The following is a 13,346-nucleotide window of genomic DNA, read 5'->3' on the forward strand; positions in this document are numbered from 1 at the left end:
CAGGACCACCTACAGCACAGTACTAAAGTACTACCTACAGTACCATTTACAGTACTACAGACAGTTCTGCCTAAAGTACTACCTAGTACCACCTACAGTATTACATAGTACCACCTACAGTACTGCTAACAGTACCATCTACAGTACTAGCTACAATGCTATCTATAGTACTTCCTACTGTACTACCCATACTACTACTTACAGTACTGCAAAGTACTTCTGTTACTTAGTGCAGCCAGTGCTGTTCATCCATCCAGATACCAAGGACCCGAAGGTACAGTATGGAGACCCCCCATGTGTGTGTGTGTGTGTGTGTGTGTGTGTGTGTGTGTGTGTGTGTGTGTGTGTGTGTGTGTGTGTGCTCATTAAAGCTTGAGCTCCGTGTCATCAGCTTATCTGATGAAGTGAACAACGCCACCGGCGGCGGTCGCTCACCCCAAGGCCTCGCCTGTGTGTGTGTGTGTGTGTGTGTGTATGTGTGTGTGTGTGTGTGTGTGTGTGTGTGTGTGCGTAACTGAGGAGGAAGTAAAGGAAAGACCACCAATTAAAAATAATTAGGACTAATTTCATAAACAAAGTGCAACAGGGGGAATATATTTAATCAGACTAACGTATGCTCTGCTTCCTCCCCTGCAACCAGCCGGGGGGGGGGGGGGGGAGAGGGGGGGGAGAAGGGAGGGGGGGGGGAGGAGAGAAGGGGGGGGGGGAGAAAGTCAGGGTGGTTAAAAGAGAGAGAAATGGAAATTTAAGAAAACAAAGAAAAGTTTAAGAGGTAGGCAGACGAGAGAGAGAGAGAGAGAGAGAGAGAGAGAGAGAGAGAGAGAGAGAGAGAGAGAGAGAGAGAGAGAGAGAGAGAGAGATGGTGACCAGAGTTATGTGTGATCCCTTTCATGTCCCCTGACCGGCCCGGGTTGCCGTGCCAACCCAAACAGCGGCGTTGGGGAGGTCCGACTCTCCCCTCCTCGCTCGCCCCGTGCACGCCCTCATCCACGGGATGAATAACACACCCCGTGTGTGTGTGTGTGTGTGTGTGAGGCGGAGAGAGAGAGAGACCACCGTAGTTTAAATCAACGTATTTTGTGACCTTGTGTGTCGGCGGCCTGTAAATCACGAGCGTCGGCCATCTTGGCCCCGGAGGCCTCGCTGCTGAGCGACAGCAGACGGACTCGACGGTCCGAAGCTCGCTGGACGTCCTCGGGAGGAGAGAGAGGAACATTTGGGTCGGCCCGGGAAAATCTCTCTCTCTCTCTCCAGCATCGTAGCGTTAAGTCTTCTTCAATGGCGTTAGCGCCCTCTTTGCGCCGTCTAAGCGCAGTTAGCGGCATCTTAGCTGCGTCATAGCGGTGTTAGCGGGGTCTTCGCGCAGTTAGCATCAGCTAAGCAACATCTTAGCGGCGTCTTAGCGACTACTTATCACCGTTAGCGCCATTTTAGCGCCGTCTAAGCACAGTTAGCGGTATCTTAGCTGTGTCTTAGCAGTGTCTTAGAGCAGTTAAAGTCATCTTAGCGACATAGGACTTAACTACTTATCGCCATTAGCAGCGTCTTAGCGGCTACTTATTGCCGTTCCACACAGTTGGATGTGGAGCATTTTGCTTTGGAGCTCATTTCCCAGGATGCAATGAGCAAAAAAAAACCGTTCTTGCATGAAAACGGTTCCATGGACTCAGCCAATCAGAAGCACCGTGAGGTCCTGCAGAGGAAGAACGTTCCTTTACATGCAGACGGAGAGACGAGGACGTTACAGAGGAACCTGTGTGTGTGTGTGTGTGTGTGTGTGTGTGTGTGTGTGTGTGTGTGTATTGTTCTTGAGTTTCTGGTGTGCTGTCGCCACAGGGTTTTTTACAAAACAGAAGAGTTTGTAAAAACATTGTGTTTTTGGCGACCGGGTTTCATTTCACTTCACGTCTGGTTTCTATTTGAACTTTTTAATTACTGTTAAAACAATATTATATAAGATACGTTTATTTTCTAATATGCACGTCTCATACAGCACGATTCACAGCGCTTTACAAAAATATTATTTTAATATAAAAAGATATATGTAAAAAAAATATTTGTTGTATATAAATTTATATATTTTGTAATATATATATATATATATATATATATATATATATATATATATATATATATATATATATATATAACATTTATATATTAAAAAAAAGGTTTTAATATATATATATACCTATATATAGGGAGAGGTATATATGTATATATAAAAATGTAAATTATTTATATTTTTAGATTTGCATTTATTTAATTAATTTGTATAATTTTATATATATATGTATTTTAATATAATATAAATATATAAAAGTAAATAAATATAAATAAATACAACAAAAAATAAAAATATAAATATAAATAAATAAATAAATTTCCATCCGAGGTGAAGCATGATCTTTAATTAAGTCAGGATGAGGAAGCGAGTCCTAAAGGGTCCTAAAGGATGCGTCCTCCTTCCTCATCGGGTTTGTGAAAACATCGTTCCCATGAAGACCGTCTGGTTTCCATTTGAGCTTTTTAATCGTGGCCGAATGTCACACACACACACACACACACACACACACACACACACACACACACACACACACACACACACACACACACACACACACACACACACACACACGTACGTTTTATTTCTTCTGTCTGAAACACAACTGGTTCACTACGAGAGGGTCATTTCCAATGAAGTGTTTATAAGATGAGCCAAGAGGCTCAAGCCAGGATATACACCGTACACACACACCGTACACACACCGTACACACACCGTACACACACCGTACACACACCGTACACACACCGTACACACACCGTACCAACCCTCCCTGCAGGGTGTTATTTCAGGGTGTGTGCTGAGGTGCGGAGTGGACCCGAGACTAAAAGTAGATCTAATTATGAACTATGTGGCAGGGGAGGAGGCTGTGTGTGTGTGTGTGTGTGTGTGTGTGTGTGTGCCTGGGCTCAAGGTTAAAGACACTATTACTGTGGGAGGTACGCCCAGCTGTGGTGGAGCAGGTCGAGGTAAAGGACTCGATCTGCTCCACCACACGGCTACCAGCTCAGCGAAACCAGTAGACACACACACACACACACACACACACACACACACACACGGCTATGTGTGTGTGTTGCCATGGCCCAATATTACGTTTTAATTGTGTGTAATTTCCTTTTTTAACACTACACTTTTACGTTCTCTCTAAATTAAACCAGGCGGCAACCTCAGAGTTCTTTAAAACATGTATTATCTCCTCTGGTTGTATAGAAGTCTATGCTTCATGTGTTAAAGCTGCATTCTCTCTCCTGACCACCAGGGGGCGACTCCTCTGGTTGTATAGAAGTCTATGCTTCATGTGTTAAAGCTGCATTCTCTCTCCTGACCACCAGGGGGCGACTCCTCTGGTTGTATAGAAGTCGAAGACGATTACTTATATTAACATAATATACTTTGTATAGTCTTTGTTAGTTTAATAGTTCAGTGGCTAAATGTTGACGTCGGTGAAAGAGAACATCTCATTTCTCCGTCACACTTTATCCACAGAGCTCAGACATTCCCACACTCGACTGTTTGTGTAGCTGCGAGCCAAACAGACCAGAAAGTGTGTGTGTAGGTGTGTGTGTGTGTGTGTGGGGATAGAGGGATGGGGTGTGTAGACTTTGATGGAAACCCTCCCGTTAAGCTGTTTCGATCGCGTCTTACCGGTGAGTTTCTGCAGCAGAGGGCTGAGCTCGGCCTCCTGCGTGAAGACCAGCGTGAGCGCTCCGATCAGCTCCCTCTCCAGCTTCTCCAGCTCCTCCTCTTCCTCCTCCTCCTCCTCTTCCTCGTCCGCGGGCTGCGCCTCGTCAGCCAGCGAGTACAGGTAGACCAGCAGGAGGATGAGCTCGTCCGGGCCGCAGGACGCCTCCCCAGACCTCCAGGCCGCCGCGTCCTCGCCGCCGCGAGGCTTCATCAAGGGAAGCAGCTGCCTCAGCACCGCGGGGAAGTCAGAGTCTCCTAGAGCCTGAGACACACACACACACACACACACACACACACACACACACACACACACAAACAGGTGGTTTGTCAGAAAGCAGCGATGCACGTCCGTTCAATAAACATCTCCACACAACTTTTGGCACGGTCTGTTGTGATGCACTTCTCATAAATATGAGAATAAAATGAAATAGGCGCGCTCCTCGCAGTCGAGCTGGCTTTACGAGGTGCATTGTGGGTAATGTAGGCGCCACAGTTTCGACGAGGAGGAAGAACAACGATATCTCTTTTTTCAAATGGTCAAAAGCACAATTGTCTCCGCTTTCTTGCCTAAAGTTATGGAAATATGGATGTTTCATGTCATGATTATTCGGCCCAAATAAGTCAGGATAGTGTAGTAAACATAGCAACACTGTGTGAGTCTGTTTTTCTTACATGATAAGACTTCCTGTATTTATTTTAGGAGGCTCTATGTTTAGAAGACAGCGAGCTCGGCAGCTTTTTAAAGTCACACATACGAGGAAATTCATAATTACCACGATAAATCAACCACGAGTTTTTTTTTATACCACTATATAGGCCGCTTAGCTTAGCATAGCATAGCAAAAAGACTGGAAACAGCTAATAAACAGGTTGTATCTTGTGTGTGAGTGTAAAATCCTGGTTGATAAATGATTTAATCAGCTGTGTGGCCCCAAAGAGTGCTGATGCAACGAGTATTTACATCACCTGATATCACCTTTTCATTAGTTTGCATTCTTACTAGTTGGCGTCTTCGACTGTGTGTTGTAAAAAATAAAAAATAAAGTGTTTAAAAGCGTCTCACCGGATAGCACGGTGAGAGTGAGCTCATCGTTCCATTCGCTAATTTTACAGCCGCGTGAGGTAACGCTTCATTTAGCTTCACTCTTTTGTTAAAGTTGTTTGGGCCCTGGACTGTTTTTATATCTCTCTCTCACACACACACACACACACACACACACACACCCCAACATTTGGGCCAATGTTTAGGTGCAGTGACCTGGTTTTCTTTGTGGTGTCTGAATAGTCGGCCTCGCTGGTTGTTGATCACCGGACTGTGTTCTGACAGAGTGAGCTCATAAGACCATAAAACACGGGCGTGGAGCTAATCTGTCCAAAAAATGTGATGTAAAAAACACACAAAAGTGGGTCCGTAGACGGGGTCACGGAGTGGAAAGGAGACAAAGCAGAGGGAAGGAAAGGAGTCGAGGAAAGAGAGCTTCCAGGAGAGTCGAGGATGGAGGGATTGTTGATAGAGGACCGGCATGTTTGTGTCGGATCGAGCTGCAAAACGCCCGGCGTGGATTTATATTTCACTTTAACGAGGGATTGCTCTCCGCAAGACAAACAGGCTCTGAGAACCAGAGGGCTTCAGGGCTTCGGGGGCTTCAGGGCTTTGGGGGCTTCAGGGGCTTCGGGGCGGCCCGTCGAGGGGGATCCTGTGTCGGACCCTGGAGAACTCTTCCACGAGCCAAGAACGCAACTCAAGAAGAAAGCCAGAGACGGAGAGCCGACCGGCCCCCCGCGGAGAGAGGAGACCCTTTTGTGGACTTTTGTTACGACCTTTGAGTGGTTTTTTAAAACTACTTTTCCTCGACTTTTGATGGAAAACGTCACGAGGTTCAAAGACGAGCGAGACGCTTCCGTTAGCTTTGAGGTTTTTAATCGTCGAGGCAAAACCTTCAAATCTCTCCAGCTCGCGTTAAACACCGGATCCGACATCAAACCAAAAAACACATTAAAAAACAAGTCAATCGGACAATCAGGGCGAGGGGCGTCGCCGGTCCAACTTCTAGGGGGCGCTAGAGAGACATTTCTGTTGACACAAATTTGACGGCTATTTCATACGTCTGTCTTCACCGGAGCTGACACGCGTGCAACATTTGGTGAGTTTTGGAGGATGACAAGTCGCCCAAAAAACAGTCCAATGTTGTGAAACAGAAACAGAAGAGTTTCCATCGGACTCTAATGAAACTACTTGAGACGACAGAACAGGAAGTGCAGGAACGCCGGCTCATTTCCTGCTTTCAGGACTCGTTCCTGCAGAAAACTATGGATTTAAATGCACATGTCACTTTGAACAGTTTACTTTACATGACTGTGATCTGAGCACTTTATCTCATGCTTCATTTAATATCTGCTGCGTCGTCGTCGTCTCGTCTTGTGTCTAAAGTTAAGCACCTTCCAGCAAATTCAACGGCGGGCGTCGTTGACGTGGGTTTGCAGGCGCTTTTAAATGTTGCCGCCTAATGGGAACGATGTTTCTTTCAGTCGATCGACGCTCCGAAGCGTCCGATGCTAAAGGCCACGAGACAGGAAGCAGTGAAGCAGCATTCCTGTAGCGTGAAGACGATTAGCACGGACCTTTCTGACTCCGATCTGCAAAGTTTAATGTCCATGCGCTCACGGACTCCCCGGAGAAGACAAATCTCCCGGTTGGACTCGTGGGCCTTCCTTCCTCTCCTTCCTCTCCTTCCTCTCCTTCCTCTCCTTCCTCTCCTTCCTCTCCGCCTTGCAGACCCCAGCCAACCCGTTCTCCCTTCGGGAGGAGACCTCAAAACACGATTTCCACACACATTCTTCCCCTTTAAAACATTGGGAAATCAAACAACAGCTCTTCCAAGTTGCACTCAGCGGAACCGCCAAGCGACGTTTTGGGATCTTTCCCCCTCCTTCTCGCTCGTTCCACCGGCAGCGAGGAGCGAGAGGCTACGAGGACGCTAACGGCTATTTGTTGAAACGCTAACGGCTCGTTGCTTTCTCTCACTTCAGAGCGACTGATCTCCTCCACCTGCTGATGCAGGAGGACGTCCATACGAAGAGGAGGAGGAGGAGGAGGAGGAGAAGAAGAGCGCTGGATGTCTGTGAACTACATTCCTCTTCAGACCGAAGCTGCTGGCTGTGAATCAACGTCCTCTGGCGACGCATCAGTGTGGGAACGAGAGCCGAGCGCTTTGAGATGTTCTCAGATTGTGTCATAAAAAAAAAGTTTGTACAAGATTTTCCAAGAAAAAAAATTGGAAGAAACAGACTGTTGCGTCTCGTTTGGCTCCACTAACGAGAATAAATCCTCTGACTTTATCTTTGGAGGCTCCGATCCCAAAGAGGGGAACGCTGGTCCAGAGAGACGAATATCAGGACCTCAGACAGCGTATTTAATGAGCTTTTATTACACATAACTAAGTATTTAATGAGCTTTTATTACACATAACTAAGTATTTAATGAGCTTTTATTACACATAACTAAGTATTTAATGACCTTTTATTAAACATAACTAAGTATTTAATGACCTTTTATTAATCAAGACCTTTTATTAAACATAACTAAGTATTTAATGACCTTTTATTACACATAACTAAGTATTTAATGACCTTTTATTAAACATAACTAAGTATTTAACGACCTTTTATTACACATAACTAAGTATTTAATGACCTTTTATTAAACATAACTAAGTATTTAATGTATTTTTCCTCAACCTAACTAAGTATTTAACGATCTTTCCTGAATCTAACTAAGTATTTAACAAAACAAATGTAAAACCTAAGTATTTCACAACCTTTTCTTAAAGCTAACTAAGTAGTTTTGTGTGTAAAAAGCAGAAATCAGGTTTCAGGCTTTTGAAAACACACAAACTGACAGTAACTTCTTCTTAAGCTACGACACAAACCGCTTTACTAGGATGTGGTGCAGTTCATTCATCAGTCGATGCTGAACAGCTTGCTCACATGATTTTGTCAAGAGAACATTTGTTATTCCATCACTTCTATATTTTGGTATTTTCTTTTCTTTGTACAGAAAACTCTGCAAGTTATTCAACAGATATGAAGTTGCAGAGATCCAGTAGAAGTAGAAGTAGAAGTAGAAGTATTCCTGCCGTCGCTGGGCTCTGAACATCTCTCCCGCCGGGTGAGCAGAGTGTTCGTGTTCATGTCTTCCTGCACTTGAACCGCCGGGTCCTTCAGGAGGTAAACGCCGCCGTCAGCTGCAGAGCAGGAAATGAAGCTCTTCGGGTCCAGAACTGAGACCCAGCTGAGCGGGAAACACTGAAGCTCTCTCTCCGGCACCGAGGCCCAACTCCACAACGACCTCTGACCTCTGAGAGCAAAACGCATCGACTTCCTTTCATCAGATCCACTCGACTCTTCCAAAACCTCAAGAGGGAGCTTCTGTCTCGTCCTGCTGCGATATCTAAACACTTCAGTTGCATTCATGATAGGAACAGCAGCACGAAGCGTTTCTGACACCATGCGTTCAAATGTGCAATTCTTCATATTTTTCATGCACTTCCTGAATCTGAACGTTCAAATAAAGCCGCGTTGAAAATGCTGGTTTCATGTCGTTGACATATTGGAGTCGAGGGGTTTGTGCAGAGAGGATGTTGGATGTGTCTGTGCATCACTCCATAAATCATAAAACACTGGACAGCCACCATGCGCTCCATGCTCTTATGAGTAAACGTGGTATAAATGAGGTTCTGAAGCTCTCTGCATACATGCAGGGATGACAGAGTGAAGTTTGGGATCTTTTGCATGATCAGCATTATCCAAACCTTTAAAAAAAAACCCGTCTGCTGTTCGTTGCCCCCGGGAAACTTTATGAAAACAACTCTGTGCTCTGAAGGAATGCTGCTGGAGTCGTGTGGCGTTCGAGGTCCACGGAGCAGATTTAGGGGCTGAAACTACAGAATTACTGCAGCGATAACAGGAAGCCGACGTTATTATTGCACGCCATTACTGAGCGGACCGGTCCCCGCCGCCGCGCTCTAATGCCACCCATTACACACAATTACACAACAACTATTGCCCCTCATTTTAGGGGCTCGCAATTGGACTTTAAATCACCGGAGAGTTTCTTATCGTGGCTTGAAAATAAAGCGCGTTGCATTCGTGCGTCTGCAGAATTTCTTTCGGGCCTGAAAACATCTCCGGCTCTGGTTTGAATCGCCGCGCCGGCTGATTGACAGATCGCCGTTCTTGGCAAACGGCGGCCATCACGGGTTGTCCGTTAAACAGGCTCCTCCAGCTCTCGCCCAATCACGGAGCCGCTGCCAAGCTCCGCCCCCCCTCCCAACAGGAAACCAGCTCCAGATGGAAACCCCTGGAGGAAGGTGAGTGTTTCAGATGCAGAGCGCTAACCAGAACCAGGCCTCGCTCGGCCCGCTCGCTGCCTGCACAATGAACCTTTTTTTGGGGGGTTAGGGGAGGGAAGAGGGGGGGGGGGCTTGAGGGAGCATGAAAAAAAATGAAGTTGGCTACAGGTCAGTTATTCCAGGCAACCAAAGACACCCTGTGCACAGGAGTCACCTTACAGGGACGTCAGACGTTTTCATCGCACAAAAGGAGACTTTTGCAAAAGCACACATGCGCTTCGTTTAAAAAGAAATATGTAGTCGCATCCAGTTCATACGTTCAGCCAAAACACGGAGAAGAAAGCTGGAAGGGGACTTCTAAAAATAAGAATAAATCTCAAAGACGGCGACCAGACTTTATGAAATCCTGTTCAGAGAGCTTTTGTTATTGATCCGGGAAACAAACGAGTCCGTCGTCTTCGCCCTCAGGGACACTGGCGGGGTTTCTCTCTGTGGCGTTAACAAAGAGACGCCTCAGCGGCGCTCGGTGACGGATCCACAGGAGAAAGTCTGTTTATTAAAAAGATGGAATTTTTTTGGCTTAAAGTGGAAAAAAAGAGATATAAATAATCATCTCTGGTTCTCTTTTCACATCATTCTGCCTTTGTGTGACTTTAACAAGGAGAGAGGAAACGAGAGAGGAAACACAGAGACAGAAACCTCCAACACGCACGACACACACACACACTCACACACACACTGCCTTATAACAGGAGGATCAGGACGACACACACACACACACACACAAGACGACACACACACACGTGAAGATGAGACCGTGTGAGTGATTGATCAGGCAGGTTGCTGTAAAGCCAGCGATGCAATGATGGACGACGCGGCGGATGGAAAAGCTCTTAAGGAGGTGAGGTGACACACACACACACACACACACACACACACACACATGCACACACACACACCCCGCCGGGCTCCAATCAGCCCGACGCCTCTCATGGTAGTGGGAACACAGGCGTAAATCTTCCTCTCTTAAATGAGGCCTGAGTTGCTGCACAAGAGCGAAGCGAGGTGGAACTGTTTGGTTTCTGGGCTGGAAGAGGAGGAGGAAGAGGAGGAAGAGGAGGAGGAGAATCAATGGACTCGCAGCTGAAGGTCAGCAGCGCCCGAGGAGGGATGGAGCGGCAGCTGCTTCTCTGTCAACACGAGCGACAGCGCTTAACACCTTTCATCCTCCGCAAGCCACAAGTCCCCACATCCCCACATGCATCTGTGTGTGTGTGTGTGTGTGTGTGTCTGTGTGTGTGTGTGTGTATGTGTGTGTATGTGTGTGTGCTCAACGCCAGCCTGCACGTCGTGGTGAAAGAGATGGACGTTGTTGGTATCAAAGGTCTCCAAGTGTTTAGAAAACATAAGAGCATTAATGAGACTTTATTTATTTTATTTTTATTTTGCCACATCAGCTGCAACAGATTACGGCGTAATCTACCAGATGAGCCACAAAACCCCCCGAGGCCACGAGAAAACCTCCCGCACTTTTCTCACACGGCGAGACACTGAATCACACACACACACACACACACATATTGCATCCACTCATAATTGCAGGTGGCGGTTTTCTCCACGAGAAAAACACAGTTTGTCTTTTGGGATTCGAAGTCAAAACAAACCGGCGTTGACTTTTATTTTTTCGCCGTCGTTCACTTTCATTTTTTCATAAAACAGACGCGACGCAACCGTTTACTTTTCTTCTCTCGAGTCTCCTTTTGTCTTAAAAGCTGAAACATGTAGTGTGAAAGACTAAAGCGGCCCATCTGATTCCAGTTTCAGTCTCACACATGGAGGGGGGAGGGGGGAAGGGGGGAGGAGCGTATTTCAAAATAAGAGTTTGGCTCGGCTGGTCGGAAACGGGCTGATTGCACATTTCTTAGTGTGTTGGCGACTTTCTTTCTGTCTTTGTTTCTGCTCCGCTCGTGAGAAAGGAAACATGTCTGACTTCATGTGAGAATGTTTTGCAAAAAGCCGGGACAGATAAAGTTTCTGCAAACACCACAGAGGCTTTTTTTAATTTAAATTTGAGCCCTTGCACATTTCCAGCAGTAGGGGGCACTGTTGCGCCGCCGGCTCGAGGCCTCAGCCGCTTTCTTTCCCTCCTAAACTCCATCCCTCCATCCCGGACGCTTTCACACCGTTGGCTGTGTGTTGGAGGATCTCGGCTCTGCGACCCAGAAGAAACAGAAGGTCTCGTCACTTCTCCGACATGACGAGCGACGCACAAACACTTGTTGTTCTTCAGCCTCTTTGTGTTGTTGTTGGTCCCTCAGCAACTGTTTTACGCCTCTGTGAGGCGTTCAAGTGCCTCTTGAAGTCGTTATGTCTCTCTTTGTAGCCGGCATGTTTCTCGTTCTTCCTTTTACTTGTTTTGAGTTTCTTTTTCTTTTTTTTTGTGTGTTTCTTTTGTTTTGAGTGTCTTTGAATATGTTTTACTTCTTTTCATGAATGTTTTGAGTTTTCTTTGCGGTTGTTTTGAATGTCTTTCTGATTGTTTTAAGTGTCTTTGTGATTGTTTTAAGTGTCTTTGTAGTTGTTTTGAATGTCTTTGTAATTGTTTTCCGTGTCTTTGTGGTTGTTTTGAGTGTCTTTGTGGTGGTTTTAAGTGTCTTTGTGGTTCTTTTAAGTGTCTTTGTGGTTCTTTTAAGTGTCTTTGTGGTTCTTTTAAGTGTCTTAGTGGTTGTTTTCAGTGTCTTTGTGGTTCTTTTCAGTGTCTTTGTGGTTGTTTTCAGTGTCTTTGCTGTAATTGTGTCTCTAGTTTTGTGTCTCTTTGTGGTGTTTTGCTGTCTTGTGGCCGTCTTGGGTTTGTTCGTTGTTGTCTTTTATCTCTTTGTGGCTGTCCTGTGTCTCTTATTAGTTATGTTGTGTCCCGTTGTGGGTGTTTTGTGTCTTGTTTATGTCATTTTGTGAATATTTTGGGTTCTTTGATGTCTTTTTGCACATTTTCCATGGTCTTTATGAGTCTCTTTGTCTCTTTGCAGCTGTTTTGTGTCTCTTTGTGGTGTTTTTGTGTCTCTCTGTGGTCATTTTGCGTCTGCCACGAGTCTCTTTGAGTGACATTCGGGAGGTGAAGGCCAAGTTGTGGGTCCGTGACACCGGCAGACCCGTTCACGGCTTTCTGTTGTGACGTTTGAACACAACAAGGCGAGCAGCGTCACCGATGTGAGTCACGACTCTTTAAGCACAGCTGCTCGCTAAAAGGAGGAGGAGGAACGTGAAGGCATGAGTGTGTGCGTCTGCGAGTGTGCGTCTGCGAGTGTGTGTCTGCGAGTGTGCCACACATGGCTCCTTCTGAACCCCACATTAACCCAGAGGTCACGGAGGTCGCGCCGCTAACGCCGCCGCCGGCTAAATGAAGGCAGCGAGTCGAGGCAGACGGGTTGGGTGTGTTTGGATGCGTCCAGGTGAGTGTTTACGTGTTGGTGTAAACACGTTCAGCGTCAACATGTGCGGCGACAAACACGCCCGCACACGGCTGCTCTACACAAACACGCGGAGCGAAACACTCGTTACAGACACGGAAAGAAAACCAGCTCATCTCAACAATCTTCCTCCACCTCCCCACATGCTGTGTAAACAAAACGCTCAAAATAAGACGCGTACCGGAACTTTTGATAAACAAAATCATGAAAGATAAACAAGAAAACAAAGATAAGAAGAAGAAGAAGAAGAAGAAGATGAAGAAGAAGAAAAGTACAGGCTTCATACACATTCTGATCATTGGACTTTTCACCAAATTTCAATGAATTTATCCAATTTTAACTACTTTAAACCAAATTTCCGTGATTTTTTACTGAATTTCCACCAAATTTCCATGAATTCTCAACAAATTCCCATGAAATGTCACCAAATTTCCATGATTTTTTACCAAATTTCCACAAATTTTCACCAGATTTCCATGATTTTCCACCAAATTTCCATAATTTTTCAACAAATTTCCATGATTTTCCACCAAATTTCCATGATTTTCCACCAAATTTCCATGATTTTCACCAAATTTCCATGATTTTCCACCAACTTTCCATGATTTTCCATGTCTTCCATGACCATAAGAACCCTGCGGTAGTCGGATCTCGTCTGAGGGGCGTTGTTGGGTCACATCTCGTTGTGTTGTCGGCGTACAAAAAGGATCATGGGAATCATCGGGTAAAAGCCGCTGCGATAAACACGACACAGATATTCAGCTAATTCAGTCTTT

At 45.7% G+C, this 13,346-nt stretch overlaps 1 protein-coding gene across 1 annotated transcript in view; it reads right to left on the reverse strand.

The window, feature by feature from the left end:
• scfd2 (sec1 family domain containing 2) overlaps window positions 1–13,346 on the reverse strand; it is a 70,523-nt gene that overhangs the window by 27,883 nt on the left and 29,294 nt on the right. Inside the window, 1 exon segment of the mRNA XM_068592692.1 lies at window positions 3,714–4,014. Within this exon segment, the coding sequence (XP_068448793.1) occupies window positions 3,714–4,014 (301 nt within the window).

The sequence above is a fragment of the Clinocottus analis genome, unplaced genomic scaffold, assembly GCF_023055335.1.
Source record: "Clinocottus analis isolate CAN_PGR_092001 unplaced genomic scaffold, fCliAna1.0.p SCAF_28, whole genome shotgun sequence".
NCBI lineage: Eukaryota > Metazoa > Chordata > Actinopteri > Perciformes > Cottidae > Clinocottus > Clinocottus analis.